Consider the following 26,630-nt stretch of genomic DNA (forward strand, 5'->3'; position numbering starts at 1 on the left):
ATAAGAAGTAATTGCAGGCCTCAAAAGGCTTAGGTAAGCTCGGTGTAAACAGTAGATACAAGATGTTAATTATTGGTACCGGTGGCCATCACCTACTTGTTACGCTTGGTCTGTTCCCGCTTTCGATTTTCAGTATCGACGTCGATCATCGCCGCTACCTTTTACACTTTTGCAGCACAAGCGACGTCGCGATCGAAAATAGCCTCAAGAATCTCATCATGGTTTTGGCGTCCATTCTGCAGCGTTCATGCGAATGAATCGCCGCACGTCAAATTATTTACGGAAAGTTTAGCGGCGTAACGAGCCTTGATAATTTCGCTCAGGCGATTCAAGTGGTAAGACATTGCGATGAGGACGTACAATCGACAACTCCAACGCGAAAAAGAGTATGCAGACTCACACAGACGCCGACAACGTGACATTCGAATGGTTTGTTGACGCGGGACGCGGTGCTTCTTGCCCGTACTCCATTGCGCGTGCGTTCAAACTGTCGTCTGCTCTTTCAAACTTGGCTGCTTTTTGTCGTCAGCTCGTTCAAACGACAGCGGCCCGTAAACCAAACGTTGACCCGGTAATTGTGATAAGAACTAAGTGCAGGCCTCAAAACACTCTTGAAGGTTGGTTGGGGTAAGTCGGCTAAGTGCAAACAGATACAAGAAGTTGTTGATCATTGTTACGAGTGGCCATCACCGGCTTGTAATGCCCGATTCTACTTGCGGTTTTCACTATCGATGTCCACCATCTCAGCTACGGTCCACGCTTTTGCAGCCCGAGCGACGTCGCGACTGAAAATAGCGAGCAGAATCTCATCGTGGGAGTCGGGCTTTAGCGCCCATTCTGCGGCGTCCACGTGAAATGAATCGCCGCACGTCACATCATTCACGCAAAGTTTTGCCTCGATAGTTTTGCTGAAGCCGCTCAAGTAGTCAGACATTGTTAGGAGGACGTAGAATCAACAATTCCAACGCGAAAAAGAGCACGGGGACTCCCACCGACGCCAACAACAACGCAATTCAATGGTTTGTTTATGGGCGACGGCGGGCTTCTTGCCCACCATCCACCGCGCATGCGCGGCGCCGGTGGCGTCCGCTAGGGGCGCTCCGATTTGTTTGTAAACATGAGTTGGTGTATATTACCTCTAGCCAAGGTACAGCTCCTGCAGCCACTGTAATCCATCCATGGCAGACTGCGTTTTGGCAGGTGTGGTGGCAGGCTGCCGTCAAAATAGGGTGAATGATATTTCGTGCTTGATTGAAATTGATTGACGAAACATGTTTTTGAAACCCAGCGTGAACGGTAGCCCGATCTTTGAGGACCCGGTGAAAGTTTCACGAAATCGCAGCACCGGGGGAAAAGCAGCACAGCTCGCATCGAAAGTCGCATCAAAATTAGCATCAAGAGCAGATGACTAGAGCAGTCGACCGCGGCGGACGTGTTTTCGGAAGCTCCCGAAGCTGAGTACTTTTTTTGTTTTCGTTTCCTATTTAGCTGTGCATGGAATAGGGACGGTAGTTTTTTGTAGTAGTAGGGACAGGGGGATAGGATAGTTTATAGTTTAGTTTAGATTCTTGTAGGCACGGGAGTATTATCAACGGTGCCACGTGACTGGGCCACGTGCTTTGTTTGAATGGTTGGCGGCGTTGTTGGTGGTGTTGCGCGCTAAAGGCAAGAGGCACACCGCGTTGGGGTTGATCCTCCAGGTTTACAGCCCTACTGCGAAGCATTTTTTGATTATGCTAGTGGTTTTATAAGTAGAAAAAAGAAGTGTTTAGAGTAGCGATAGGGGGGTTCAGCAGGCTTTTTAGGTATACGGTTACAAGACCGAACCACCTGCACGTTTGGAATTTTTTTGGCGGGCTAGTTGGTTGTGAGGGCAGAGGCGTACAACAGGCTTTCTTGGTTTGAGTTTTGGTGGGATATTCGTCGTGGGGTCGCGCTGTGTGTCGGTAGACAATGGTGAATACGCGAAAGAAGAAGGATGCGCAGCCTAAAGTAAAAGAAGGACCCGATGTGGAGTGTGAGGGGTGTGGCCGTTGGTGCTGCATGATGGAGACGGAGTTCAAAACTGTAGCAGAAGCCGAGGAGAGCAGCTTTACCTGCCGGAGTTGCGAGAAGGTAGAACTTGGTTTTGGGAGAATAGGAAGGGAATGGGCGGATACGGTTCAGGAGTTGAAGCGGGAGATAGGGGTAGAGCGGGAGAAGCGGGTACTGCTCGAGGCGCAGGTGGGAGATTTGATTAAGAGGGCCGAAGCGGATGTGGAGGAGATGACCAGGGAATGGGAAAGTAAGGTAGATAGCGTGGCGGGAGAGCTGAGGCGAGAACGGGAACAGCGAGCCGAACTTGAGCGACAGGTGGAGGAGTGGAAGGTGGAGTTGACGGAGCACAAGAAGAAGTGTGAGGAGATGGTGCAGCAACTGACAGGAGTAGTTAATAAGAGAAAGGAGGAGGTGGCAGAGAAGACGGCGGTGGGGGCGGCAGACAGGTGTGACGGGGTGTTGGACTGTGCAGGAAAGGAGCCTGCACAGCTGTATAGTGCTGCAGTACAACAGGGTTCGAGGAAGGCAGCAGAAGTTGAGGCAGAGAAAGCACATATAGCTGGAGGGGATGAAGACAGGCAGTCGGGGGTTAAGAGGGTGCTGGTGGTAGGAGACTCAAACATAACAAGGGTTAAGGAGGGGCTGCTGGGCAGGGTGAAAGGGGATGGGAGGGTAAATGTAGTGGCTCAGTCAGGAAAGTGCATGGTAGACGCTATGGCCAAAGCGAAGGATGAGGTGTGGGAAAACAGGGAGGGAGAGAACCTAGTTGTAATACACGCGGGACTAAATGATGTGTTAAAGGGACGGAGCCAGAACCTTGCCAGGCAGATAGAGTTGGGGTTACGTAAGCTGAGGGAGGTCTCTGAGACTGTGCATGTGCAAATATGCACCGTCCCAGAGGTCTGGGGACAGTCTTTGCAGATAGAGAGGCTGGTGGTGGAAGCAAACCGGGTGATAAGGGGGTTGAGCCGACGATTTGGGTACGGAGTAATGGAAGTCAACAGGGTGGTGTACGAGGCTCGCTCCGACCCTTTTACATGGGGCATCCACTACAGTGGAATCACTGGGAGCACGGTAGGTGATAGGATTGGACGTCACATCGTACATTTTTTGGGGGGTCCCGGAGCCCTGAGGGTGCCGGTGTGAATGAGGGCCAAAATGTAGATACACAGGGGAGGGTTTCGGTGGGTGGGAGGAAGCCTCGCAGGACTAAGAAAAAGAAACATCTTAACATAGGGTTCATAAACATGCAGGGGGGCAGGAACAGAATAAAGTGGGAGGAGATTCAGGAGCAATTAGAGAGCGAAAACTTTGCAGTGTATGGATTAGCAGAAACACATCTGAGGGATATGGAAGAACCACCATACATACCAGGATATCATTGGATGGGATGCAACCGGGCCAATGGGGAACGCAAGGGAGGGGGATTAGGGGTGTTAGTTAAGGGTCAGGAATGGGAAAGGGAACAAGATGACTGCAGGGAACACATGTGGGTCAAAGGCAATATTGGGGGTCTGGACACAATCTTGGGTTTTGTTTATCTAAAAACAGGGAGTGATGCAGCGGAGGAAAATGCAGAACGCTTGACATGTATATCAGGAGACGTTAGGGAAATCGGCACTAACAAGGAAATAATTATCTTGGGGGACATGAATGCACATTTGGAAGACTTTGATGGACATACAGATACAACGGGGAGGTTGTTGGAGGAGTTCTGCGAAGCTCTAGATCTAGTATTGGTTAATGCTCAGGTAAAATGTGATGGAAAAATAACATGGGAAAGAAAGAACTCTCACTCTACTATTGACTACTGTTTAATGTCGCGTAAGATATACAACAGATTAGGAGGCATGGAAATAGATGAAGAAGGCACAAAAAGTCTGGGGAGCGACCATAAGAGAATCAAGATCAGATTCGGCACAGTAAAATTAGAAACGCAAAATCAAAAACAAGAAGGAAGGAATAACTTAAATGATAAACAACTACAGGAGGTATCTAAGCAAATCGAGATCATAGTATCCAAGCAACCGGTAAGAGAATGGACATATGAAGACTTAATTAGTGTTTTCAAAAGAGAGTTAGAGAAATATCGAATCAAACAAGGAGGTAGAAAACTAAAACGTAAGCTGAAAAGCTGGTGGGATAAAGAGGTTAAGGCAGCAATATCGAGACGCCAGGCGGCATCTAAAGAACACAGATGGGCAAAGAAAAAGGGGGCCACACTAGACGAAGTAGCATCAAAATGGGAGGAATTTCAGGAAAGAAAGCGGGAGGCATCAGCATTAATACAGGCCAAAATTGGGAGGGCAGGGGTCCAGTGGATGATGGAGATAAACCAGAAGGATAGGAATGCGGCAAAAAGGTTCTGGGAACACATCAGTGCGCAGGGAAAAAAGACCGAGGGGTACCAGCAGACACTAACCACACAGGAAGGGACAAAGGTAGAGGGGGAAGAGGCAAGAGAATTCATTAGACATACAATCGAAGCAGCATTTTCAGAGTTAGAATCAGATCAGGCAGTAGGGAATAATAGCGTCTACACAACACAAGAGGAGGATCATAGCGAAGAAGAGGAAATGACCACTGGGGAGTGGGAAAGAGCAGAAGGAAGGGTTCCGGCTGGAACTGCGACAGGTCCAGACGGCATACCAATGAGATTGATAAAAGTGCTAGGCAAAACAAGCAAATTGAAACTAAGGCAGGTGATTGACCAGATACTTATGGGAGGGGAGGTACCCAGTGACTGGAAATTGAGCAGGATGAGATTATTATATAAGGGCAGGGGAGACAAAGACAGTATCAAATCATACCGACCAATCACAGTAACTTCAGTAATATACAGGCTAGCTATGCAAATTGTAAAAAGAAGAATGGAAGAATGGGCAGAGAGAAAGCAGATCCTAGGGGAGCTTCAAAACGGTTTCAGGAAAGATAGACGACTAGATGATAATTTATTCGTAATCACTCAGTGCATAGAGATAGCAGTGACAAGTCAAAGGCCATTATGGGTAGCATTTTTAGACATCAAAGGGGCATATGACAATGTGAATCAGGAAAAACTCTGGAACCAACTGAAGGGATATGGGCTAGAGGGAACCATGGTTAAGTTTCTAGAACGGGTTTATACGGAGAATAGGGTGGTTATAACATGGGAAGCCGAAACTACAAGACCAGCAACAATAAAAAGAGGTCTTAGACAGGGTTGCCCATTGTCTCCCTTGCTCTTTATGATATACCTCAGTGAAATGGAAAAAAGTTTAGAACGGTGCAACCTAGGTTTTGACCTGACTTACATGGAGGAAGGACATGAAGTAAATCAAGTATTGCCAGGGTTAATGTATGCAGACGACATTGTACTCATATCAGAAAGTCGTGAGACAATACAGGAACTGATTAAAATTTGCAGCAGGGAAGGGGACAATTTAGGACTAAAATTTTGTAGGGACAAGTCTGGTATAATAGTTTTCAACGACGAGAAGGGGGAGCCCCTGGAGATACAGGACACATTAATAGAACACGTAGAAAAGTACAAATATCTGGGAGTATGGTTAAGTGAAGGAAGACGGTATCTAAAAGACCATGAAGATATTGTAATAAAGAAGGGGAAACGAGATTCGGCTATCATGAAACACAGGGCACTATGGAACTATAATAGATATGAAGTTGTTAGGGGTGTATGGAAGGGAGTCATGGTGCCAGGACTGTCATTTGGGAATGCGGTATTGTGTATGAGGTCAGAAATTCAGGCAGGTTTAGAGATACAGCAAAGGAGTGTGGGTAGGTTGGCATTGGGGGCACATGGGAATACACCAAATGAGGGAGTACAGGGGGATATGGGTTGGGCATCTTTCGAGAGTAGAGAAGCGATCAGTAAAGTAAAATTTGAACAAAGACTAGCTGAAATTGAGGATACACGGTGGGCAGCGAAAGTGTACAAGTATCTATATATGAAAAGTCTTAACACTAGGTGGACAAACCGAACCCGCAAGCTGAGATTTAAATACATTCAACGAGATGGAGCCGATCAGAGCATAACAGTGGAAAAGGGAGTAAAGGAAACAGAGAGGAAATTGTGGGAAGAGAGAATGCAGGGGAAATCAGCTTTAGCAATATACAGGGCACAAAAACAAGAAATAAAGAAGGAACAGCTGTATGATAATTCAGTGGGGAGCTCTTTGTTGTTTGAGGCTAGAACGGGGGTGCTGCGAACGAAAACGTATGGGGCTAAATTTCAGGAAGTAGACACTCTGTGTGACGTATGCAACCGCGAAAGGGAAACTATAGAACATCTAATTTTAAGGTGCACGGGGCTTCGTCCCACCCTCTTGGGGGGGATGACTACGGATTTGGAGGGGGCGCTGGGTTTTCCGGACATGAATGGACGAATTGATAGGGAAAGAATTGCGATTACTAAGAGGAGATTGGAAGATTGGTGGAAGAGATCTAGGGAAGGATAAAAAAAAAACATATAAAAATAGGCAATAAATTCAATTTAAAAGAGAGGGGGAACTGTTATAACAAAATACATACAAAAAAAATAGTAGAAGGGATGACGAAATGTTAGGCTAGGTGGCGCAAGCTGCCGCCCGATACAAAGGGTATAGCCATTACCATCCATCCATCCATCCATCCTTTACGGAGTCTGCTTTTGATGCGAGCTGCGCTGCTTTCCCCCGGTGCTGCGCTTTCGTAGAACTTTCTCCGGGTCCTCAAAGATGAGGCTGCCGTTCACGCCGGGTTTCAAGAGTCTGCGTCGTCGAACAACTTGAATCAAGCACGAAATATCTCCCACGGTACAGGGTACTAGATCCACGGCTATTTTATGTATTTTTATGGCACCCGGCCGCCATTGCGCTGTCCGCCATATTACTATGATGGCTAGAGATGATATAACTCTACCTAAAGGTGGCCGCCAGTGACCGCATTTCATAGAGATCATACATACTAACTCTAGAGGAAAAGGTCCGCCATTTTCCCATACATTCTGGCTGCCGCAAGCGGCGGATCATGCAGGCAGACCCTCGGGGTCCCAAACACGGTTACATCATCAGAGCAGTTTCGTGAACTTCAACAATCCAAGAACTTACCGGTGGAAAGATATTCACGTTCCTTTCGAAGCTTTCTTTTTGCATAGCGCGCAGATGTACGGCCTCGCGTTAACGCTAAACTAAACCATATACCCGGCTTCGCCGGCGGGGCGCGGTTGAGGAATACGAAACTGCGCAACCACCAGATTTCCGAGATTTCGACAGAAGGGAAGTTAATGCAGCGTAATGACTTTATTGCTTTTTATAAGCGTTAGAATAGCTCAGAATTTAGTTTACAACGTTAAGTTATCACTGTTTATATTGCTGAGAGTTTTCACTCTTCGCGTTTACCATGGCAACGTTGCTTTCTTTCTCTCGTGTTCTGTCGCTCTCTTTTGCGATCGTTCACTCGGGACCCCGGGTGTCGGCGCACGGGATTTGCCACTCCTCCTCACCCACCTTTACCCTCCTGCCGCATTTCGGTCCATAGGAGGAGCTGGTCAAACGCGATCCAGCAAATAGACATAGAGATCAGTGGCGCCACAGAAAAAAGAGAAAACCGAGGGGGACACAATCCGGTCGATCATTTGACTCTCGTTTCCCCACCTGTCTATCTTGCACCCTGGTCCGGACGTAACGCTAGCCACAGCGTATATTTTTTAGTGTTACTGTAGGACATGCAATAGCTTGAATAGATGAAATCAGTCAAACAGCTTGGATGTTTATAGCTGCGCATCACAATATTCAACCACCTTTTTTTTTTCATTCTATCCTTTTTAGATAAAAATTTGAATTTCTTATTAACAATCTTGTGTTATGCAGGAGCTATAGACCTTTGTCCGGAAGTGCTCTTTTTAGCCTCGACCGCAAGGAGCAAAAGCGAACAATAATCTCGAACCCAGACGCTCACGGGGAGGGGGGGCTGCGTCGGCTAGAGCACTATATAGCTCCTTCGGAGCAGAGTAGCGCAATCTAGAACGCCGCCTCTCGGCGACTAGCGGCGAACGCCCGGAGGTTCCAACTGCGGTCAGAAATGCATGGAGAACGTGAGAAAATCGTTGTTTCTTCAGTAATGTGGGAATGTACGGAATGGCTATCGTTTTTGACATACTAATAGAACATTTTAGAATAATTTGCGCTATGTTTTGTGCCCCGAAAGGACCTGACTTTTTTTTAAAAAATTGCTTGAGCGGCATCATGCAGCAGACGACACGGCGACGTCACACCATTCACGTGACCCGCTCTGGCCAACCCGAAAAGCCCATCTCCGCCGCGAGCAAAAATCGTCTGCTTCAAACGCCATTGCCTTGGAAATTGCCTTCTCAAAATTTGCACACGCATCCGATATTATTAAAACTTTGATAAAGTGTTTAGTGCTTTACTAACTTCACGACAGGCTAGTTTTGAAAAGTGTGAACTCGCCGTTCATTTTTTAATCAGCCGTGTTGTATCGATCTCCATGTATTCTCCCATAGGGCGGGCCGCCTCCTGGAACCCTGAGTACCACGTGACTCGCGCCGAGCCGCTCTGTCGGCCATGTTGTCGGCAAAACACGGAGTTCAAAGGATTGCGCTACTCTGCTCCGTAGGAGCTATTCGCGACTCCAGCGACCTATAGGGGGCGCCCCCACCAGACGAACATGGCGGCTGAGTCCAGGTCGCGGCGGCTCGGCCGGGCCGCCTGAACAGGTGGCGCGTTCAATTTAACAGATTTTCTTTTGTTTAATGCCCAATTTTATAGGTATTTGAACTATTTGAACTGAGACGGTTAAGTGTAGCCGGTGCAGATAAACTTACAAAGCATAGTTTTGTTTTGCCGGTGTTTTTTTGTTCTTTTCGTGTCAAACTTTCGTTTCGGAGATTTCGTTCAAAACCGAAACTATGGGCTCCGGAGGGACGGTAATATACTAATCAGTTTTGATCATCTAAGGAAAGCGGCGATGACTATAGAATTGTTCCACAGAGATTAACTTTTCAGCTAACTCGCATGCCTCGACCATGCGACTTATCTGTCCGCGAAATCGAGCTTTTGTGCGTATCCGCGTTTACGAAACAGCTCCAGTCGTCTGCTCGGCCAACAACACAGGCTGCAGGAAAATTACGAAAATTAAGCAACCGCTTCTTGAGCCAAGGACCGTGTTAACCCGACGGCGCCCCACTAAGCAGCTGATACTCGTATTTCAATTCAGGTTTTAGTAGCAATCGAGAAGTCATTTTGACGAGCGGGTTATGTATTATACAACGTACTATGGGGGGGGGGGGGGGGGGGGTCCCACTATAGCGATATTAGTATACCCTTCGGGTTGAAATATGAGCTTAGTTGACTAGCTATTAGGTGAGCTGCTGAATCATAGTATATTCGACAGTCGGAGACATACTACTTAAACTTAGCCAAATGGTTCTATAGCCGGCAGCACGGGGACAAACTGAAGAGAGACTTCACTGAAGATCCGCGCAGAACCTCTCTGCATTGAACGGAAAAAATTAGTATTTTTTTTTTTGTGCCGGTCAACCTGACCAATGTAGACGTATATTGCTGCTGGCTTCGACGTCCTCGTAATATAAATATTGGAGGCGCGATAGGTCAAAATGCCGTGACAGCATCTAGCGTTGCGAGACATGTCTCCCACCTTTTGAAAACAGATAATTTCCCTCATTCATCATTTGCAGTGAGCAAGTTTTCCTGAATCAAGTAATTTCGAAATCAGACCAACTCCTTCAGTGTGGTCCAGAGGCTTTTTCGGCGAAAAGCAGCCAAGATGAATAGCCAACGCACCGACCGGCGTGGGTGGCTCAAACTTGAAGCTAACCGAACACAACCAAACTCAAGAAAAGCAGCTATCAAACCTTCTCATTCACTTGACTGCAACATTGATGTTCCCTCCAGTATTAGTTACCAAGTGTCACTTTGAATGTGACTCGAGACAGACAAGAAATCACAAAGTTTTCCGTGAATCCTCCCCATCCAAGAAATCGAAAGCACGCGACCGTGTGCTGTGGAGTAAACGGGCTTTCAAACACGTAATAGAAGAAAACAATCTACTGAGGCTTCACCACACTAATGATCACTCACAAACTTAAGAAATATTCGGACCTTCGTCAAATTACATCGTTCGCCACCGCGCCGACAACACGTCTCCGCGAAAGCCACCAGAGACGCGGAGGGGCGCGGAGCGACCTGGACCGGCTGGTTCCCGGTTTTCCCGCTTGGCGGCGTCCGTTTTGCTGGAGTCGCGAATAGACCTTTGTCCGGAAGTGCTCTTTTTAGCCTCGACCACAAGGAGCAAAAGCGAACAATAATCTCGAACCCAGACGCTCACGGGGAGGGGGGGCTGCGTCGGCCTGCACCGCCGCTTCCCGTTGAAGGCTTCTTCGCTGGTGTGCCGACTGCCGTTTCGCCGGCATCGGTCCTGTTTACCGCGGTATGTGAGTATAGTGCCCGTAATGTGAGAGCCGTGTGACCATACGCCACTTTGCCGCTGTTGGTTTCCATCTAGCCGAGCCAGAAAACATCTCGCGACGAGTTGATCGCGCCGCGAGTGACGAAGAAGCAAACATGGCGACGGTTTGTGCGATTGCTTTGGTGGCTCCGGTGTTGAGTGTCTTCAACGTCCTCGTGAGAAGATTCCCCTGCCCTTCGAAGTTATCGCAGGCACCACGAGTGGCACGAAAGGTGTGGAATCATCGTCTCAACTACAAATAAGCAGGCCTGCACGAGCAACAACGACGCCGAGCAGGCGCTCGGCACAGTTGTGTCGTCAGATGTTCCACAACGCCGAGATATTTTCATTTATCATTTGGAATGGCTTCAAGAGTGGGAAATTAATCTATTTCGCAGATTGTTAACGCTGAGGTGAGTGCCCTCCGTTGCAGTGCCGTTGTCGCGCGAAGTGCAGAGAAAACCGGGTGGCGATGGCGGCGGTGCTCTTTGATCGCTTTGATCTTGCGCCGTCGGGTTCATGGAGTCCGGAGTAAACGTACGTACGTGCGTCTGCTGGATCGGTGTTTTGGACTGCCACAAACCTCTTTCTCGCGGGCATTTACCTTGTGAAGCTTAGTAGCTCATTACATTTCGTCGTCGACTGCGCTCATTTGACTACGACGGACGAGCCTGCGTGATGTGAATTTTACTGCCTAAGATCCTTGGACCATCCTTGGTGTGCTATAACGAGGGCTAATAAAATATCACCGCGAACTTCTGAACAAACGAGTCGAAGTTTCGTCTGTTATCATAATTGATCGCCTGTCACAATATTTATCAGTAGCGTTCCTAGACTCCGTCCCCACAGGCACCCTGCTTCGTTGCCCGATAGTAAGTGTCTCCTGGTACCTCGTAGAATTCCAGCTCCCACTTCAAGTAAGTACCATCCTTTAGAACTGGCAATTAATAGTTTTGAACCCAGACGGTCGCAGCGTGTGTGTGTGTGTGTGTGTGGGGGGGGGGGGGGGGGGGGGGGGCGTGCTAACACACTCGGAGCCCTCGTTTTCGCCGCTTCGCGGCGGCAGACAAGGCGGCATATTACAAAAGAAAGCTAATCCGAGCTGTCTATGGAACAAGACCCATTCGCTAGTCATTTGACGAAACGTCGTGGTCTCATTTTCATTCGCTAAAACGGCGTTCGATCAAGTAAACGCCTCCCACTTATTTCGGCTCGGCAGAGCCGCAGAAAGGCAAGCAGATCGCGAAAATCGGTCTCAACCGTGCCACGAATGTAATGTCGTATACAAGAAGCCGACAATCAAGCATTTGAAAGCTACAAGAAAGCGGCAGCGAAATATTTACTACGCAATGAACCCGGACTGAAACGCGGATGTCAAGGGTCAGCAGACACCGAGAACATTTAAGACAAGAAAGGTTTTCTCTTGTTTTCTCGATCGAGATGGGTTCTCGAATGTTCACGACATCTTATCTGTTGAAGAACGGGCCGCGGAGGCTTCTGGTGAAGACATCTTTCACGATGTGCCGGTGCATTCGGACATCCTGCCGCATCCAGCTCCCCAAAGCAACGCCGCCAACGCAGCCCCCCCCCCCCCTCCTGCCTGCCAGATCTCTCCGCGTGGTGGCGCGAGCGTAGATAAACATGGCGGCGCCCTGGAAATGGCGCGGACACTGGTCTATATAGTGCTCTAGCGTCGGCCTGCGCCGCCGGTTCCCGTTGTGGGCTTCTTCGCTGGTGTGCCGACTGCCGTTTCGCCGGCATCGGTCCTGTTTACCGCGGTATGTGAGTATAGTGCCCGTAATGTGAGAGCCGTGTGTCCATACGCCACTTTGCCGCTGTTGGTTTTCATCTAGCCGAGCCAGAAAACATCTCGCGACGAGTTGACCGCGCCGCGAGTGACGAAGAAGAAGCGAACATGGCGACGGTTTGTGCGATTGCTTTGGTGGCTCCGGTGTTGAGTGTCTTCAACGTCCTCGTGAGAAGGTTCCCCTGCCCTTCGAAGTTATTGCAAGCACCACGAAAGATGTGGAATCATCGTCTCAACTACAAATAAGCAGGCCTTCACGAGCAACAACGGTGCCGAGCAGGCGCTCGGCACAGTTGTGTCAGGCTCACGCAGCCAGCGGCACAGTTGTGTTGGTTGTGTCGTCAGATGTTCAACAACGCCGAGGTATTTTCATTTATCATTTGGAATGGCTTCAAGAGTGGGAAATTAATCTATTTCGCGGATTGTTAACGCCGAGGCGAGTGCCCTCCGTTGCAGTGCCGTCGTCGCGCAAAGTGCAGAGAAAACCGGGTGGCGATGGCGGCGGTGCTCTTTGATCTTGCGCCGTCGGGTTCATGGAAGTCCGGAGTAAACATACGTACGTGCGTCTGCTGGATCGGTGTTTTGGACTTCCTCAAAACTCTTTCTCACGCGCATTTTCCTTGTGAAGCTTAGTAGCTCATCACACCTCATCGTCGACTGCGCTCATTTGACTACGACGGACGAGCCTGCGTGATGTGAATTTCACTGCCTAAGATCCTTGGTGTGCTGTAACGAGGGCTAATAAAATATCACCGCGAACTTCTGAACAAACGAGTCGAAGTTTCGTCTGCTATCATAACTGATCGCCTGTCACAATATTAATCAGTAGCGTTCCCAGACTTCGCCACCACAGGCACCGTGCTTCGTTGCCCGATAGTAAGTGTCTCCTGGTACCTCGTAGAATTCCAGCTCCCACTTCAAGTAAGGACCATCCTTTAGAACTGGCAATTAATAGTTTCGAACCCAGACGCTCTCAGTGTGTTTGTGTGTGTGTGTGTAGGGGGGGGGGGGGGGGGACGCGGGCTATATTACTCGGAGCCCTCGTTTACGCCGCTTCGTAGCGGCAGACAAGGCGCCACATTACAAAAGAGAGCTAATCCGAGCTGTCTATGTAACTAGACCCATTCGATAGTCATTCGATGAAACGTCGTCGTCTCGTTTTCATTCGCTAAAACGGCGTTCGATCAAGTGAACGCCCCCCACTTATTTCGGCTCGGCAGAGCCGCGCTGCCGCAGAAAGGCAAGCAGATCGCGAAAATCGGTCTCAAACGTGCCACGAATGTAATGTCGTATACAAGAAGCCAACAATCAAGCATTTGAAAGCTACAAGAAAGCGGTAGCGAAATATTTACTATGCAATGAACCCGGACTGAAACGCGGGTGTCAAGGGTCAGCAGACACCGAGAACATCTAAGACAAAAAAGGTTTTCCCTTATTTTCCTTGATCGAGATGGGTTCTCGAATGTTCACGACATCTTGCCTGTTGAAGAACGGGCCGCAGAGGCTTCTGGTGAAGACATCTTTCACGATGTGTCGGTGCATTCGGACAGCCTGCCGCATCCAGCTACCCAAAGCAACGCCGCCAACGCAGCCCCCCCCCCCCCCCCCCCCCCCCCTGCCTGCTAGTTCTTTCCGCGTGGTGGCGCGAGCGTAGATAAACAATTTTGTAACATGTCGCCGAGAGGCATCCAGTTTGATCAATGCGAAAATTCAGAGAAAAGGTGAGGAATGGATGAGTAATGTAAGTAAGAAAGATAGAAATGCTGCCAAGAAGTTTTGGGAGCACTTGAACTCACTCGGTGAAACAACGCAAGCTAGACAGAGGTTTATACTCTCGCATCAGGGAGATCAATTAGAGGGAGATGATGCGATACAATATATAGGAGCAGTGATGGAGGAGAAATTTCGGGAACGGGTACATGTGGAAGATAGGAGAACCGAAGGAAGTAGCAGTCCAGTTTGTGACATCGCGGATTTTGGACAAAGAGAATGGGAAAAGGCGGAACGAAGAGTCCCTAGTGGCACGTCGACAGGCACAGATGGTATCCCTATCAAGCTGGTGAAGAATTTTGGTCCTAAATCTAAGGCAAAACTAAGGGAGGTAGTGAGTACCATGATAACAAAAGGAAATATTCCAGATGAATGGAGGCTTAGTAGGATGAGTATGATATATAAGGGAAAGGGAGATAAGTCTGATATTAGGAATTATCGTCCTATAACCGTGACACCGGTTATTTACAGGTTGGTAATGCAGATTATAAAGAACAGACTGGAGGAATGGGTAGATTGCGAGGGCATACTGGGCGAGTTACAGAACGGGTTTCGAAAACAAAGAAGGTTGGAGGACAACTTATTTTCTCTAACACAGTGTATAGAAATAGCGCAAAAAGAAAACAGACAGCTCTGGCTGGCATTTCTGGATATCAAGGGTGCCTATGACAATGTGAACCAAAGAAACCTGTGGGACATAATGGAGAACTTAAACCTAGATGAAGGACTAACAGCACTATTAAGGAGCATTTACAAAGATAACAAGGTGATTATAACATGGGAAGGAATGGCGACAGGGAAAATAGAGATAAGACGAGGCCTTAGGCAGGGGTGCCCGTTATCGCCTTTGCTGTTTATGTTGTATCTGAGAGGATTGGAGGATAGACTAGAGAAGAGTGGGCTTGGGTTCAACCTTTCTTACAGTAAGCTAGGCCAAAAAATTCAGCAATCCTTACCGGGATTGATGTATGCGGATGATATTGTACTAATGGCTAACAACAGGACAGAGTTGCAGGAATTAATGAGCATCTGTGGTAGGGAAGGAGAGGAATTAGGTTTAGAATTCAGTAGCGAAAAATCGGCAGTCATGATTTTTAACGAGGATGAAGTTGAGAGGCTGAAGATACAGAATGTTACAGTTGAGAGAGCTAGTAAATACAAGTATCTAGGAGTATGGATATGTGATGGTGCAGAATATCTCAGAGACCATGAAAAGTATATAATAGGTAAGGGCAACAGAAATGCAGCTGTAATGAAAAATAGAGCATTTTGGAATTACAACAGGTATGAGGTGGTGAGAGAGATTTGGAAAGGGGTCATGGTGCCTGGCTTGACTTTTGGAAACGCAGTGCTATGCATGAAATCCGAAGTGCATGCGAAACTAGAAATAAAACAGCGCGGAGTAGGTAGACTGGCTTTGGGGGCGCATTGCAAAACGCCAAACCAGGGAGTACAAGGAGACATGGGATGGGCATCATTTGAGAGCAGGGAAGCGGTGAGCAAGGTAGAATTTGAGGATAGGTTGAGGCTAATGGATGGGGAGCAATGGGCACGAAAGGTTTTCAGCTATTTATACATGAGGAGTGTAGACACAAAGTGGAGACAGCGCACTAGGAAATTAAGAGGAAGGTTTTTGGGCTATAGCGAAGATACGGAAGAGCAAGTCTCAGTTAAGAAGAAAGTTAAGGCCACAGAAAGAGATCGGTGGCTAGAGGGAATGCAGACAAAGACTGCTCTGGAAAGCTATAGATTAAACAAAAGAGTTATTGCCAAAGAAAGCATTTATGACAATTCTAGGGGAAGCTCATTGCTGTTTGAGGCAAGAACGGGTGTTCTGCGAACCAGAACATACAGAGTGAAGTACCAGGAAATTGATACAGTGTGCACTGCTTGTGGAGAGGAGGACGAGACGGCTGAGCACTTGATACTCTACTGTAAAGGGCTTCACCCTATGCCTACCGAAGACAACATAGATTTAATAAAGTCATTGGGTTTTAGAGACAGCGAAGGGAGAGTGGATTTCAAGACTGTAGAGATTACCAAGCAAAGATTAAGTGAATGGTGGCAGAAATCGAGAGAAAACTAGGTATTTTCTTAATCACTGATGGCAAGAGGGTTTCATAGCCTCACTTTCTTTGCACTGCGGAGTGAATATAGATTTCACATTTAAATATTCTAAGCTTAAATGGTAAAACAAAATGGCTAGGTGGCGTAAGCTACCGCCTGATCCAAAGGGCTCAGCCGTATTCATCTATCCATCCATCCATCCATGGCGGCGCCCTGGAATTGGCGCGGACACTGGTCTATATAGTGCTCTATATGCAACTGCTTCCAAATTATCAACGAGGTAGAGGGGCTTATAGTGATAAACCGGAAGTTCGGAAGTGGCACCCCCCCGGTTGCCGCCATATTTTACGCAAATGTGACCACTCGTCACGTGACCTCCCAAGAGCCGTGACGTCACAGGTAAGATGGCAGCGCCCAGAGCTGGCGGATGCGAGTTTGTTCGGTGCGCGGTAGCCGTGATGTGCAGCTGCTTTCCGACGACTTCGGGCTTCTTCGTGCTTGCTGACGCAGGTATAATGTGAAAATATGAAGGAATGAGACTTTATACCGTTTTTGCGCAAGATCGCTCTGGATCATCTGGATATTAACACCTGTGAGACAGCATCAGCTCTGCATCGCCGTACCGGTGCTTGGATTCCGGGATGTGTCCGAGGATCGATAGAACTTTGAGTGCTTTTAACATGAAATTTTCGCATTCTCTTAGCTTTGTTTGAACGTTGAATTATCTAAGAATCTACGCGAAATGTATACGTCGCGTTAGGGCCTAAGGGAAGTTGTTTCAGCCCTCCGTCACCGAACAACCATAGCAACATTTAGCGAGGAAGCTCCTGCGATTTTAACCTTTTGTGCTAATCCACGATTCTACATTCGATCGCTTTTCTTCCTTTTTGTGTGTGTGTGAGTGCGAAGTGCACCCTTATTTTCAGCTACGAGGTTGGCGTTTTATTGAGTATGGGGAAGAATAAATCGTTGCAGGCACCTGCTTCAAAGCTATTCGACTTGCTATAAGAACAACTGTTTTGGTGCATGCATAGATTAACTGCGCATTTTTTCTGTTTTGTAGGATTTATTGCAGCTATACTCTTTTCCATCAAGAGTGCATTGTATTAGTCGGTCAATTATTTAATTGTTCTAATTACCTGGATAAGATGATTCATATTTGTGTTCATCCCTTGCCTGGAGAGCAGTCTTGTTGAAAAATGTTGACTACCATTCCTTTCGGTCTTTTCAATAGACTCTTTTTAAAAGTGTGGGCTGTCTATACTTCGCATCACCGTAACTTGGAAAAGGCCGACCGCCACAGCCCCCTCGAGCCAATCAGAGAGACGGAGCGAAGGTGTGTGACAAATCTGTGCAGACGAGCACTCTGGTGATATGCTGTCATGTGCCTCTCTCCAATGTGTGTATTGACTCACCGAGACCGTAGCCTTTGCCGTCTGCCAAATTCTGATGAAACAAATTACAGTAGCTACTACTGTAATTGCCCCAGGCTTTCATACTTTGGGTATTTGTTCGACAAGAATGTTATGTCCGCCATCCCTGTGAATTCGGCTCAGCACCTATTGGACTCGAATGCTGCATTGGCGTTCGACGTGAACTGGGGCCCATTCGTGTGCTTTGCGCCGAAAAAAATGGTGACGGTTGTGTTGCTTGATAAGGTTCTGCAAAGGGTCTATTGTGTCATACATATAGGAAGTGTCATGCTATATAACAATGCATCAACACATACTATTAAACTATATGCTCAGAGGTGTGTTTGTTTTTCCAATTAACAAGTTACAGCAGTGTACTTTAATGCTATTATCATGTGTGTAGTTTTAAGTATCCTCTCTGCAATGCCTACGAAGGCCCCTGGAAGGAATAAATTAATGAATAACATTTTCACATCACTGGAGTTGGTTTTCGGATGCACCACATGTTCAGGAAAGGTTGATTGAGTGCAGCCCCTTGCAAGAAGTCTGCCAGTCTGGCATGACCCCTTAATTAATATTGAAGGGTCAGAGAAGCGAGTGTCCTCGTAAGGTCCAGAGCGTGCAATGGACACAATCCTCGGTGTGTAGACTCTCAAGGCATGAAGGCAAGCGGAAATATGTTTATTTCCACTTGATTACAAAATTATTGATTCTTAGTAAATGGTTCCATAACGAGTTCTTTCTGCGACAGTCTCGTGTCAGGCGTTCAGTCGTAGTACCTGTGGACCTTGTTGTCGGATGACGCTCCTGGCATGTGGGTGTTCAATTTGGTCGAGTGGCAACTTTGACCGACTGATGCTGTCTTGTAATCATACGTCATGTGCACTGAAGCTGCAGGGCTGGCTTCTAATCCGAAAATTTTCCTGGTAGTTTTCGGCATCAATGTAGCAAGTTCGGGCATGTATTGTTTACGTGGCTGTGCCTTTTGCTGTACTGTTGACTTGAAAGCTGGCAACAATTTTTGTTTGCTATCCAAGTCTGGTGATGCTTGCAGTTCACTTTTGAGAGCAACCAACCATTCTATTCCTTCAAGTCACTCAGGGGCATTCTCCCTCAAAGTTGGAAACTGTGCTTCGTGGAGTGGACACAGAAAATTGGTGTCAGCAAATTTTTAGGTATTGTCCTTGGACGACAACCGACACCAAATCCACTGTCACTGCATCGCCGCTCACCTGCTTTGTCTTGTTGAGGTGATGGACATGTGGAGCTTTGAGGTAATCAGGGATTCAGAATCTTTGATTCAGCACCTTCGGCATCAGGGAGAAAGATCGCCGAAGGTAATCCTTAATCTCCCGTGGTCGCTCCTCGAGACGTAATCGAGGGTCGTTTGGCACGAACCCTCGCCGACCAATTCATTGGTACGGGCTGCTTTGGTAGACATGGTCGGCTTCATGCAGTGGTAGCAAAGTGGTTTTCGGTCGCACATTCGCATCACCTACGTTTTCCTCGGTGTACTTTGTTGAGCACAGTCCTACACACGATGTCGGGAATGCTTCGGCGTTAGAGTGTCTCATTGAATTGGCATTCAATACTAAGGGGCAGCCGGTGGCGGTCGTCGTGTCATTGTGGCGTAAGTTGCCCTTGGTTTGTCAGATGCCGCTTCGCTCGCAGAAGTCTCGGTTGAAATACCTGTCAAACTTGTTCTGAAACAATCTCGGCAATCGAAATAAAAGCCGGGCAACTGATGGCAGGAAGTAGCGTCCTGATCTCCTCCCAGACAACGTCGTGGGTGATGTCGTGGATGCCTGGGAGGCTGGCGTCGAAGTAGTAGCTGGACAACTCGAGTGTCGAGACGCCGGGAAGTTGTTCATAGTGGCAGGCTCGGGCATGCAGTGCACATTCCATGTTGGAAGCCTCAGTGATATGAACACTTCGACTGTTGTTGGGGGTTGCGGACAAGGCTGCCGAAGGCGTTGACCTCACGTGAGGCGCATGGGATTCTTAGGTTCTTGTCTTCTGTAGCATCAAGGTCGGCGTGGGCGTAGGCGCTCGATCAAGCGCAAAACATCCTCCACGAGTGCGGTGGCGCTCTCATTGGGGCAGTGTCCTGGACAGAATCAAGAATCCGGCTCTCTTTCGTTGATGTTGGCTGACGGATGCGCGCTTCAGCTTGATCTTGCCAACTTCCCATGACGTTAAGGAGGATCCATGGTTCTCAGACCAGCGCCGGCAGTTGCTTCCACGAGAAGTATAGGTTCTGCAGGAGCTGGTTGTCTGTCCACCCAATGTGGCGGGCGACACTGTCATATTGTTCAATCCAGTCCTTGACGTCTTCATACAGCTTGCGTGAAAAAGCGTCGGAGTGTGATTTGCGACGGGCATGCAAACAATGGTGGGAGGGGACACGGTTTGTGCTACAGGTTTGTCATTGTTGGCTTAGTCAGCTTCGGATTTTCTGACAGGAGACCGAATTCCGGTGGTTTTTCCTGGTAGCAGCAACTGGCTCGGATTTCAGGTGCTTCGTGGTGTATTTTCGAGGTTACTCCTTGTGGTACTCTGTCGTCTTGCGGTTGTTCTGCCAGGCTCGGGTCAGGACTTTGCCTACGGCTCGACAGGGGTATAAGACACAGAATAGTCCGCCAGCCGTGTCCCATTATCGGGTAACTCGGCTGAAGAGCCGCCGGGTTCACACAGAGTGAAGGGCTACGGGTAAAGTGCCCAGTACCTCCACCTGAACATACGATTACAGCTGAGCATGACCTGCAGTGTCCCAGAATAGTGAATATTGATAGAAGATAGGACTGGAACAAGGATCCGTGACAGTATAACAAAACTAGCAGAAGAGAATCTATCCTGACCACTGAAGAAGCTGCATTGCTTTAGTGGCATTCTGTCCGAATAAATCCTCTCCTTCGGGGTTTGGCGACTGCCGTGGACGAACTGAACTGAAATGGATGTGGGACCACTTTTCTGGTAATGAGCCACTGCAGACTGTTGCCACAAAGCGGCGTGAGCTGGGTACGTAACACGCTCGGTGAAATGTCCGGACAGCTTGCAATTCGCGTAACGAGTGTGGATGAAACGTTTGTGTTGACGAAACGTGCGACAGACCAGCGGGATCAATACCAACTGCAACACCTGTGCTCCGTGAAAGTGCACGTCTACGCCGGAACAATTTTGGAAGCAGCACAGCATCACCTAAAACATGGCACAGGAACTACCAGCTTGAAGGCAGCTCTTCGGTGCGCCGCACACCTGTGCTCCGTGAAAGTGCACTTCTACGCCGGAACAATTTGTAAGCAGCACAGCATCATTCAGCACGGCACGGGAACTACCAGCTTCAAGGCAGTCTTCCGGTGCGCCGCACAACCGAAGTGAGCCCTCGGTCATTTGATCGAAGCTGCACCGCGATTGCACACCGCCGAGCACGACTCAGGCAATTTCCGTCGCTAAACTGTGTATCCAAATATGCACACGCTTCACTGCAAACCTCGAAGATTCCGATGGTCAACGAGAGCACAGAAACGTCGCCTTAAATTTTATCCTAGCGGTATCCGAATCAATCCGAGGTCCGAGCAACGTAGGTCAGATTGTCTCTTCCGTGGCAATATCCCGGTCGGTCACCAGCGAAATGCACACCGTTTCTCCGTATTTTCACGTTATACCTACGTCAAACACCACGCTGAACTCTGAACTCGCTTTCGACCGGCCTCATATGACGGCTTCCGCGTCTGAAATCAACTCGCCGAGACGAACGACAACCAACAAAGCATCCGACAAGCTCCGGCCCAGCTGGGGCCAGCCGCTCCATGGGCGCTGCCATCTTTTGTGTGACGTCACGTATTTGGTTTGGTCATGTGACGTGTGGTCAAATTTGCGTACAATGGCAGCCTCCTTATGGGGGTCACTTTCGAGTGCAGACCGGAACCCCGGTTTATCGCTCTAAGCCCCTCTACCTCGTTGCAAATTATGAACTACGTAAGGCATGGTGCTAGTATTCAATGAGCTTATAAAGTTCACATAACATGCAAAAATTAGATGGTTATAATTATCGGAGAGTGCTGATTATTGGGCAAGTTTGTGCTGAATTTCAGAATACATGGCAGGGCTCGAACATAAGGACAAAACGAGAACTAGACACCATAAAGGCCAGGGACACTAAACTGATATCTGAAGTTTTCAAAATAAGCTCCGGGCGAGCTGCCCCGGGCGTTACTATACCTAAAAATCAAGACCATACCAGGGGATGGTGATCGGATTGAAGAGCCGCGATCCAACGAGTTTTTCCGCGATCGGGCAATCCGTCGGCCGGAACCCGCCGGTGGATTGACTCACTGATGAGATCAGTGGATTGACTCGATTGACTAGATTGACGCCACCTGTGGACGCCAACCAACGAGGTAGAGGGGCTTAGAGTGATAAACCGGAAGTTCGGAAGTGGCACCCCCCCGGTTGCCGCCATATTTTACGCAAATGTGACCACTCGTCACGTGACCTCCCAAGAGCCGTGACGTCACAGGTAAGATGGCAGCGCCCAGAGCTGGCGGATGCGAGTTTGTTCGGTGCGCGGTAGCCGTGATGTGCAGCTGCTTTCCGACGACTTCGGGCTTCTTCGTGCTCGCTGACGCAGGTATAATGTGAAAATATGAAGGAATGAGACTTTATACCGTTTTTGCGCAAGATCGCTCTGGATCATCTGGATATTAACGCCTGTGAGACAGCATCGCCGTACCGGTGCTCGGATTCCGGGATGTGTCCGAGGACCGATAGAACTTTGAGTGCTTTTAACACGAAATTTTCGCATTCTCTTAGCTTTGTTTGAACGTTGAAATATCTGAGAATCTACGCGAAATGTATACGTCGCGTTAGGGCCTAAGGGAAGTTGGTTCAGCCCTCCGTCACCGAACAACCATAGCAACTTTTAGCGAGGAAGCTCCTGCGATTCTTTTGTGCTAATCCACGATTCTACATTCGATCGCTTTTCTTCCTCTTTTTTTGTGTGTGTGTGAGTGCGAAGTGCACCCTTATTTTCAGCTACGAGGATGGCGTTTTACTGAGTATGGGGAAGAATAAATCGTTGCAGGCACCTGCCTCAAAGCTATTCGACTTGCTATAAGAACAACTGTTTTGGTGCATGCATAGATTAACTGCGCATTTTTTCTGTTTTGTAGGATTTATTGCAGCTATACTCTTTTCCATCAAGAGTGCATTGTATTAGTCGGTCAATTATTTAATTGTTCTAATTACCTGGGTAAGATGATTCATATTTGTGTTCATCCCTTGCCTGGAGAGCAGTCTTGTTGAAAAATGTTGACTACCATTCCTTTCGGTCTCTTCAATAGACTCTTTTTAAAAGTGTGGGCTGTCTATACTTCGCATCACCGTTACTTGGAAAAGGCCAACCGCCATAGCCCCCTCGAGCCAATCAGAGAGACGGAGCGAAGGTGTGTGACAAATCTGTGCAGACAAGCACTCTGGTGATATGCTGTCATGTGCCTCTCTCCAATGTGTGTATTGACTCACCGAGACGGTAGCCTTTGCCGTCTGCCAAATTCTGATGAAACAAATTACAGTAGCTACTATTGTAATTACCCCAAGCTTTCAGACTTTGGGCATTTGTTCGACAAGAATGTTATGTCCACCATCCCTGTGAATTCGGCTCAGCACGTATTGGACTCGAATGCTGTATTAGCGTTCGACGTGAACTGGGGCCCATTCGTGTGCTTTACGCCGAAAAAAATGGTGACAGTTGTGTTGCTTGATAAGGTTCTGCAAAGGGTCTATTGTGTCATACATATAGGAAGTGTCATGCTATATAACAATGCATCAACACATACTATTAAACTATATGCTCAGAGGTGTGTTTGTTTCTCCATTTAACAAGTTACAGCAGTGTGCTTTAATGCTATTATCATGTGTGTAGTTTTAAGTATCTTCTCTGCAATGCCTATGAAGGCCCCTTATCCCGGTCCCGGTCGGTCACCAGCGAAATGCACACCGTTTCTCCGTATTTTCACGTTATACCTACGTCAAACACCACGCTGAACTCTGAACTCGCTTTCGACCGGCCTCATATGACGGCTTCCGCGTCTGAAATCAACTCGCCGAGACGAACGACAACCAACAAAGTATCCGACAAGCTCCGGCCCAGCTGGGGCCAGCCGCTGTATGGGCGCTGCCATCTTTCCTGTGACGTCACGTATTTGGTTTGGTCATGTGACGTGTGGTCAAATTTGCGTACAATGGCAGCCTCCTTATGGGGGTCACTTTCGAGTGCAGACCGGAACCCCGGTTTATCGCTCTAAGCCCCTCTACCTCGTTGACGCCAACGCGGACGCCGCGGAGGAGTCCTAGCGGAACTGACGTCACAGACCTCTTGTTCCTCGCTCCTTGGCCTGGGTTGTTCCGCTGGTCCCGCTCCCGCTGAAGTCCGCGCCAAGTGTTCCTAATTCTGGTAGTTTCTTCAATAGTTATGCCGCGGTACTGCGCTGCACAAGACTGCTCGAACAGCGTATGTTACAGCTCCAGGCCTGTGCACAAGTTTCCGAGTGAGCCCACATTGCGCAAGCTGTGGATTCGCGCGGCCCGTCCTTCCCAACCAACATGGAAGCCCGCCAAAGGCGATTGTCTTTGCACGGAGCACTTCGAAGACAAGGACTACAAGACGAGCCCGAAGTTACTGCAAAGTCTGGGCCTGCCTGTAAAACAGGCCTATTTGAAGCCTGGCGTGGTGCCATCGCTCTTCACACGAAAACGCAAGCGAGAGCGGCATAGCGGCGCCGTGGAAAAACGGCGACGCAAAGAGGTGAGCGCGGCTACTGAAATATTTTTCTGCTTGTTTTCGAATGGAAAGCACGATTGCGAGTGGTCGTGGAATTAGCGTAGTACATAGCGCAACACTTAGCGCGAGCAAGCGAACGCCAATTTTTTGCTTTTGTTTTGCTGTCACGTAAAGTGGGAAGTGCTCGTTTGCGGCACTCGCCTGAGCGGTGAAGTATCGTGCCTGCTAACTCGCCTTTGAGGTCGAATGCGGAGAAACGCCAAGATCTTGTTCTCGCTAACAGCGTCGCGCAGGTTAAGTGTGTACTACATCCGTGTTCGCTCTCGTGCCCTTAGCCGGACGAAAAGTTGCCGCCAATCGCAGGTACTCCACTGTCGGTATCGTGTACATGGCGAGACTGCAGCTAGCTGCGGCGATGACACTCAGTACGCGGGCTCATGTGGCAGAAACTTGCTTTGAAGCTACGAGCTTGCGCTGGCACCTTTGGCTCTATTGCCAAGGCATTACTACTCATAAATGCCAGCTAATTTTAATTTGAGAAATTTGGCATAAACCAATAAATATTGAATTTTGGTTTGGGGTATCTGAAAATGGCACATAGGACCGAGTTGAACCATTCCTGGGAGAATGCGGTTAATTGATGATCTACATACTTCCTTTTGGTTTGCAGCTGGTATATTCCGAGCCTGAGCAGGATGTGCAAACTCCGTGGCGTCTTGAGCATGTGCTATTCCTCATTGTGGCGAATAAGGAGACGCTGCTAAATTTCGGAATAGGGATACTCACAGTATGAGTGCCACGCCATTTAGAAGAGTGTGCCTGTATACATCATTCTGTTTTGAAAAACTCATTTCCCTCACTGGTCCTCTCTTCCTGATGAGGTGGTCAAGCTGCTGTCGCTTCATGTGTTCACTGTTAACCTGGAAGGCAGTTTCTCTCAGTTGCAGGAAATAAATGAAAAAGAGCGCTGCAGTTTTTTTCAATGAGAACCTTGTTATGGTACATATGCATGTACTATAACCCAAAAACCTGCAATTATTGTTTCTGCCCCTCGTTTATATTTCTGATTGCTATGACAATATCAGTCATAGACCAACACGCGGCCCTGACGTCACGCAGCTGCGGTGGCGCTGTTAACGGCATTGCGCAGGCGCTTCACCTCACGTGAATTTGGTTTCTGCGCACGCGCAGTCCCCACACCTGGTGTGGGCAAATGTGGGCTTGTTTGTAAACAGTGTGTCGCTCTATAAGATCTTGTTTCGTCTATGTTCTTCCCATACATTGAATACATGCTTGCAATAATGGTTCAAGGTGACAAGTGCCGAGAATGCCTAAAAACCTGATGGTGTATGAAATTATATTGCAGCAAAAATCAAATCTTGTGCCAAAAATAGATGCTGCTAAACGCGTGCCAATTTAGAACAAAAATAACAAAAATTTTGTGCTGAGTTACTCTGTTTTAATCTCGTGGAATGTGGTGTTTATTTATAAAGTTCACTGGGAGCACCAGCTAGCCATTTATGACAGTTGCACCCCAATCAAGAGGCCATTACAAGCGCTTGTTCAATTTCTCGACTCGAGGCAAGGCCACTAGTTAACCTCGGTCGTCATTAGACCGTTTCATCTTAGCGTTCATGATTGCGCACTTGACGGTGCGATTCGCTTACCAGTTCGAGCAAAGTCAAGATGAAGAGGGTATACAGCAGAGTGACATGAGCCTAACCAAGATAAGGGCTCGGGGCAGTTACCCTTATTTGGGCCAAACCTGGGTGTTAGCAGCATATTGGCAGTGCGTTTGTTTGCATGTTGTAATTTTTTATGACTATCATTTATAGATAATTGCTGAATTGATGAAGGCACCGGCACAAGCAACGGCCACGTTCATCGCTGAAGAGGTCAGCACATCGTCAACCCCTTCTGCTGACGACACAGAGCAAGGTCCTGACCCTGGACATGAACTAATGCACGATGCAAGCTCTGGCATCGAAGAACCTTGTTCGAGCTCAGGTATGTGCGTTGGTTGAAACCACTCGGCTGACATATTTTAGTGCCTAACTCTGCCAAATTAGGGTAATCTAGTCTATTGTTGACTCCGTGAGCCAATGATGATTTTGTTTTGAAACACACTTTATTTCCTCTGTTGTGAACAGCCCCCTCCATCAGTAATGCCAAACAGGCTCAGCCTGACCTTCGGAATGCTGCTACGCAGACCTCGGGCATCTACAGAAATCAAGGTATGTATCTGCAAAAAGAAATTTCACAGAAGGCAGCATTGTTCAGATCATTGTAA

The 26,630-nt window shown here is 48.1% G+C and overlaps 2 protein-coding genes across 2 annotated transcripts in view; one reads left to right on the forward strand and one right to left on the reverse strand.

Annotated features, from left to right (window-relative positions):
- LOC8042867 (acetylcholinesterase) overlaps positions 1-21,855 on the reverse strand; it is a 309,154-nt gene extending 287,299 nt beyond the window's left edge. The window contains exon 1 of the mRNA XM_040210770.2: positions 21,800-21,855. The gene's annotated coding sequence lies outside the window, so the exon portion shown is untranslated. The remainder of the gene's footprint in view (positions 1-21,799) is intronic.
- Positions 21,856-23,958: 2,103 nt separating this feature from the next.
- LOC8040077 (peroxynitrite isomerase THAP4) lies at positions 23,959-26,630 on the forward strand. Its single transcript, XM_040210750.3, has 3 exons — positions 23,959-24,364; positions 26,176-26,347; positions 26,491-26,630. The coding sequence occupies exons 1-3, from the start codon at positions 24,032-24,034 to the stop codon at positions 26,628-26,630; spliced, it is 645 nt and encodes a 214-aa protein (XP_040066684.2). The 5' UTR covers positions 23,959-24,031.

Source organism: Ixodes scapularis, unplaced genomic scaffold, assembly GCF_016920785.2.
Source record: "Ixodes scapularis isolate PalLabHiFi unplaced genomic scaffold, ASM1692078v2 PGA_scaffold13__105_contigs__length_92229423, whole genome shotgun sequence".
Taxonomy (NCBI): Eukaryota; Metazoa; Arthropoda; class Arachnida; order Ixodida; family Ixodidae; genus Ixodes; species Ixodes scapularis.

Excerpts from the sequence above, each read along its gene's own strand:
- LOC8040077 (XM_040210750.3), top strand. The coding sequence starts at position 24,032 with ATGCCGCGGTACTGCGCTGCACAAGACTGCTCGAACAGCGTATGTTAC. Across the intron at positions 24,365-26,175 it reads AAAAACGGCGACGCAAAGAG|ATAATTGCTGAATTGATGAA; the intron begins GTGAGCGCGGCT and ends TATCATTTATAG. Across the intron at positions 26,348-26,490 it reads AGAACCTTGTTCGAGCTCAG|CCCCCTCCATCAGTAATGCC; the intron begins GTATGTGCGTTG and ends TGTTGTGAACAG.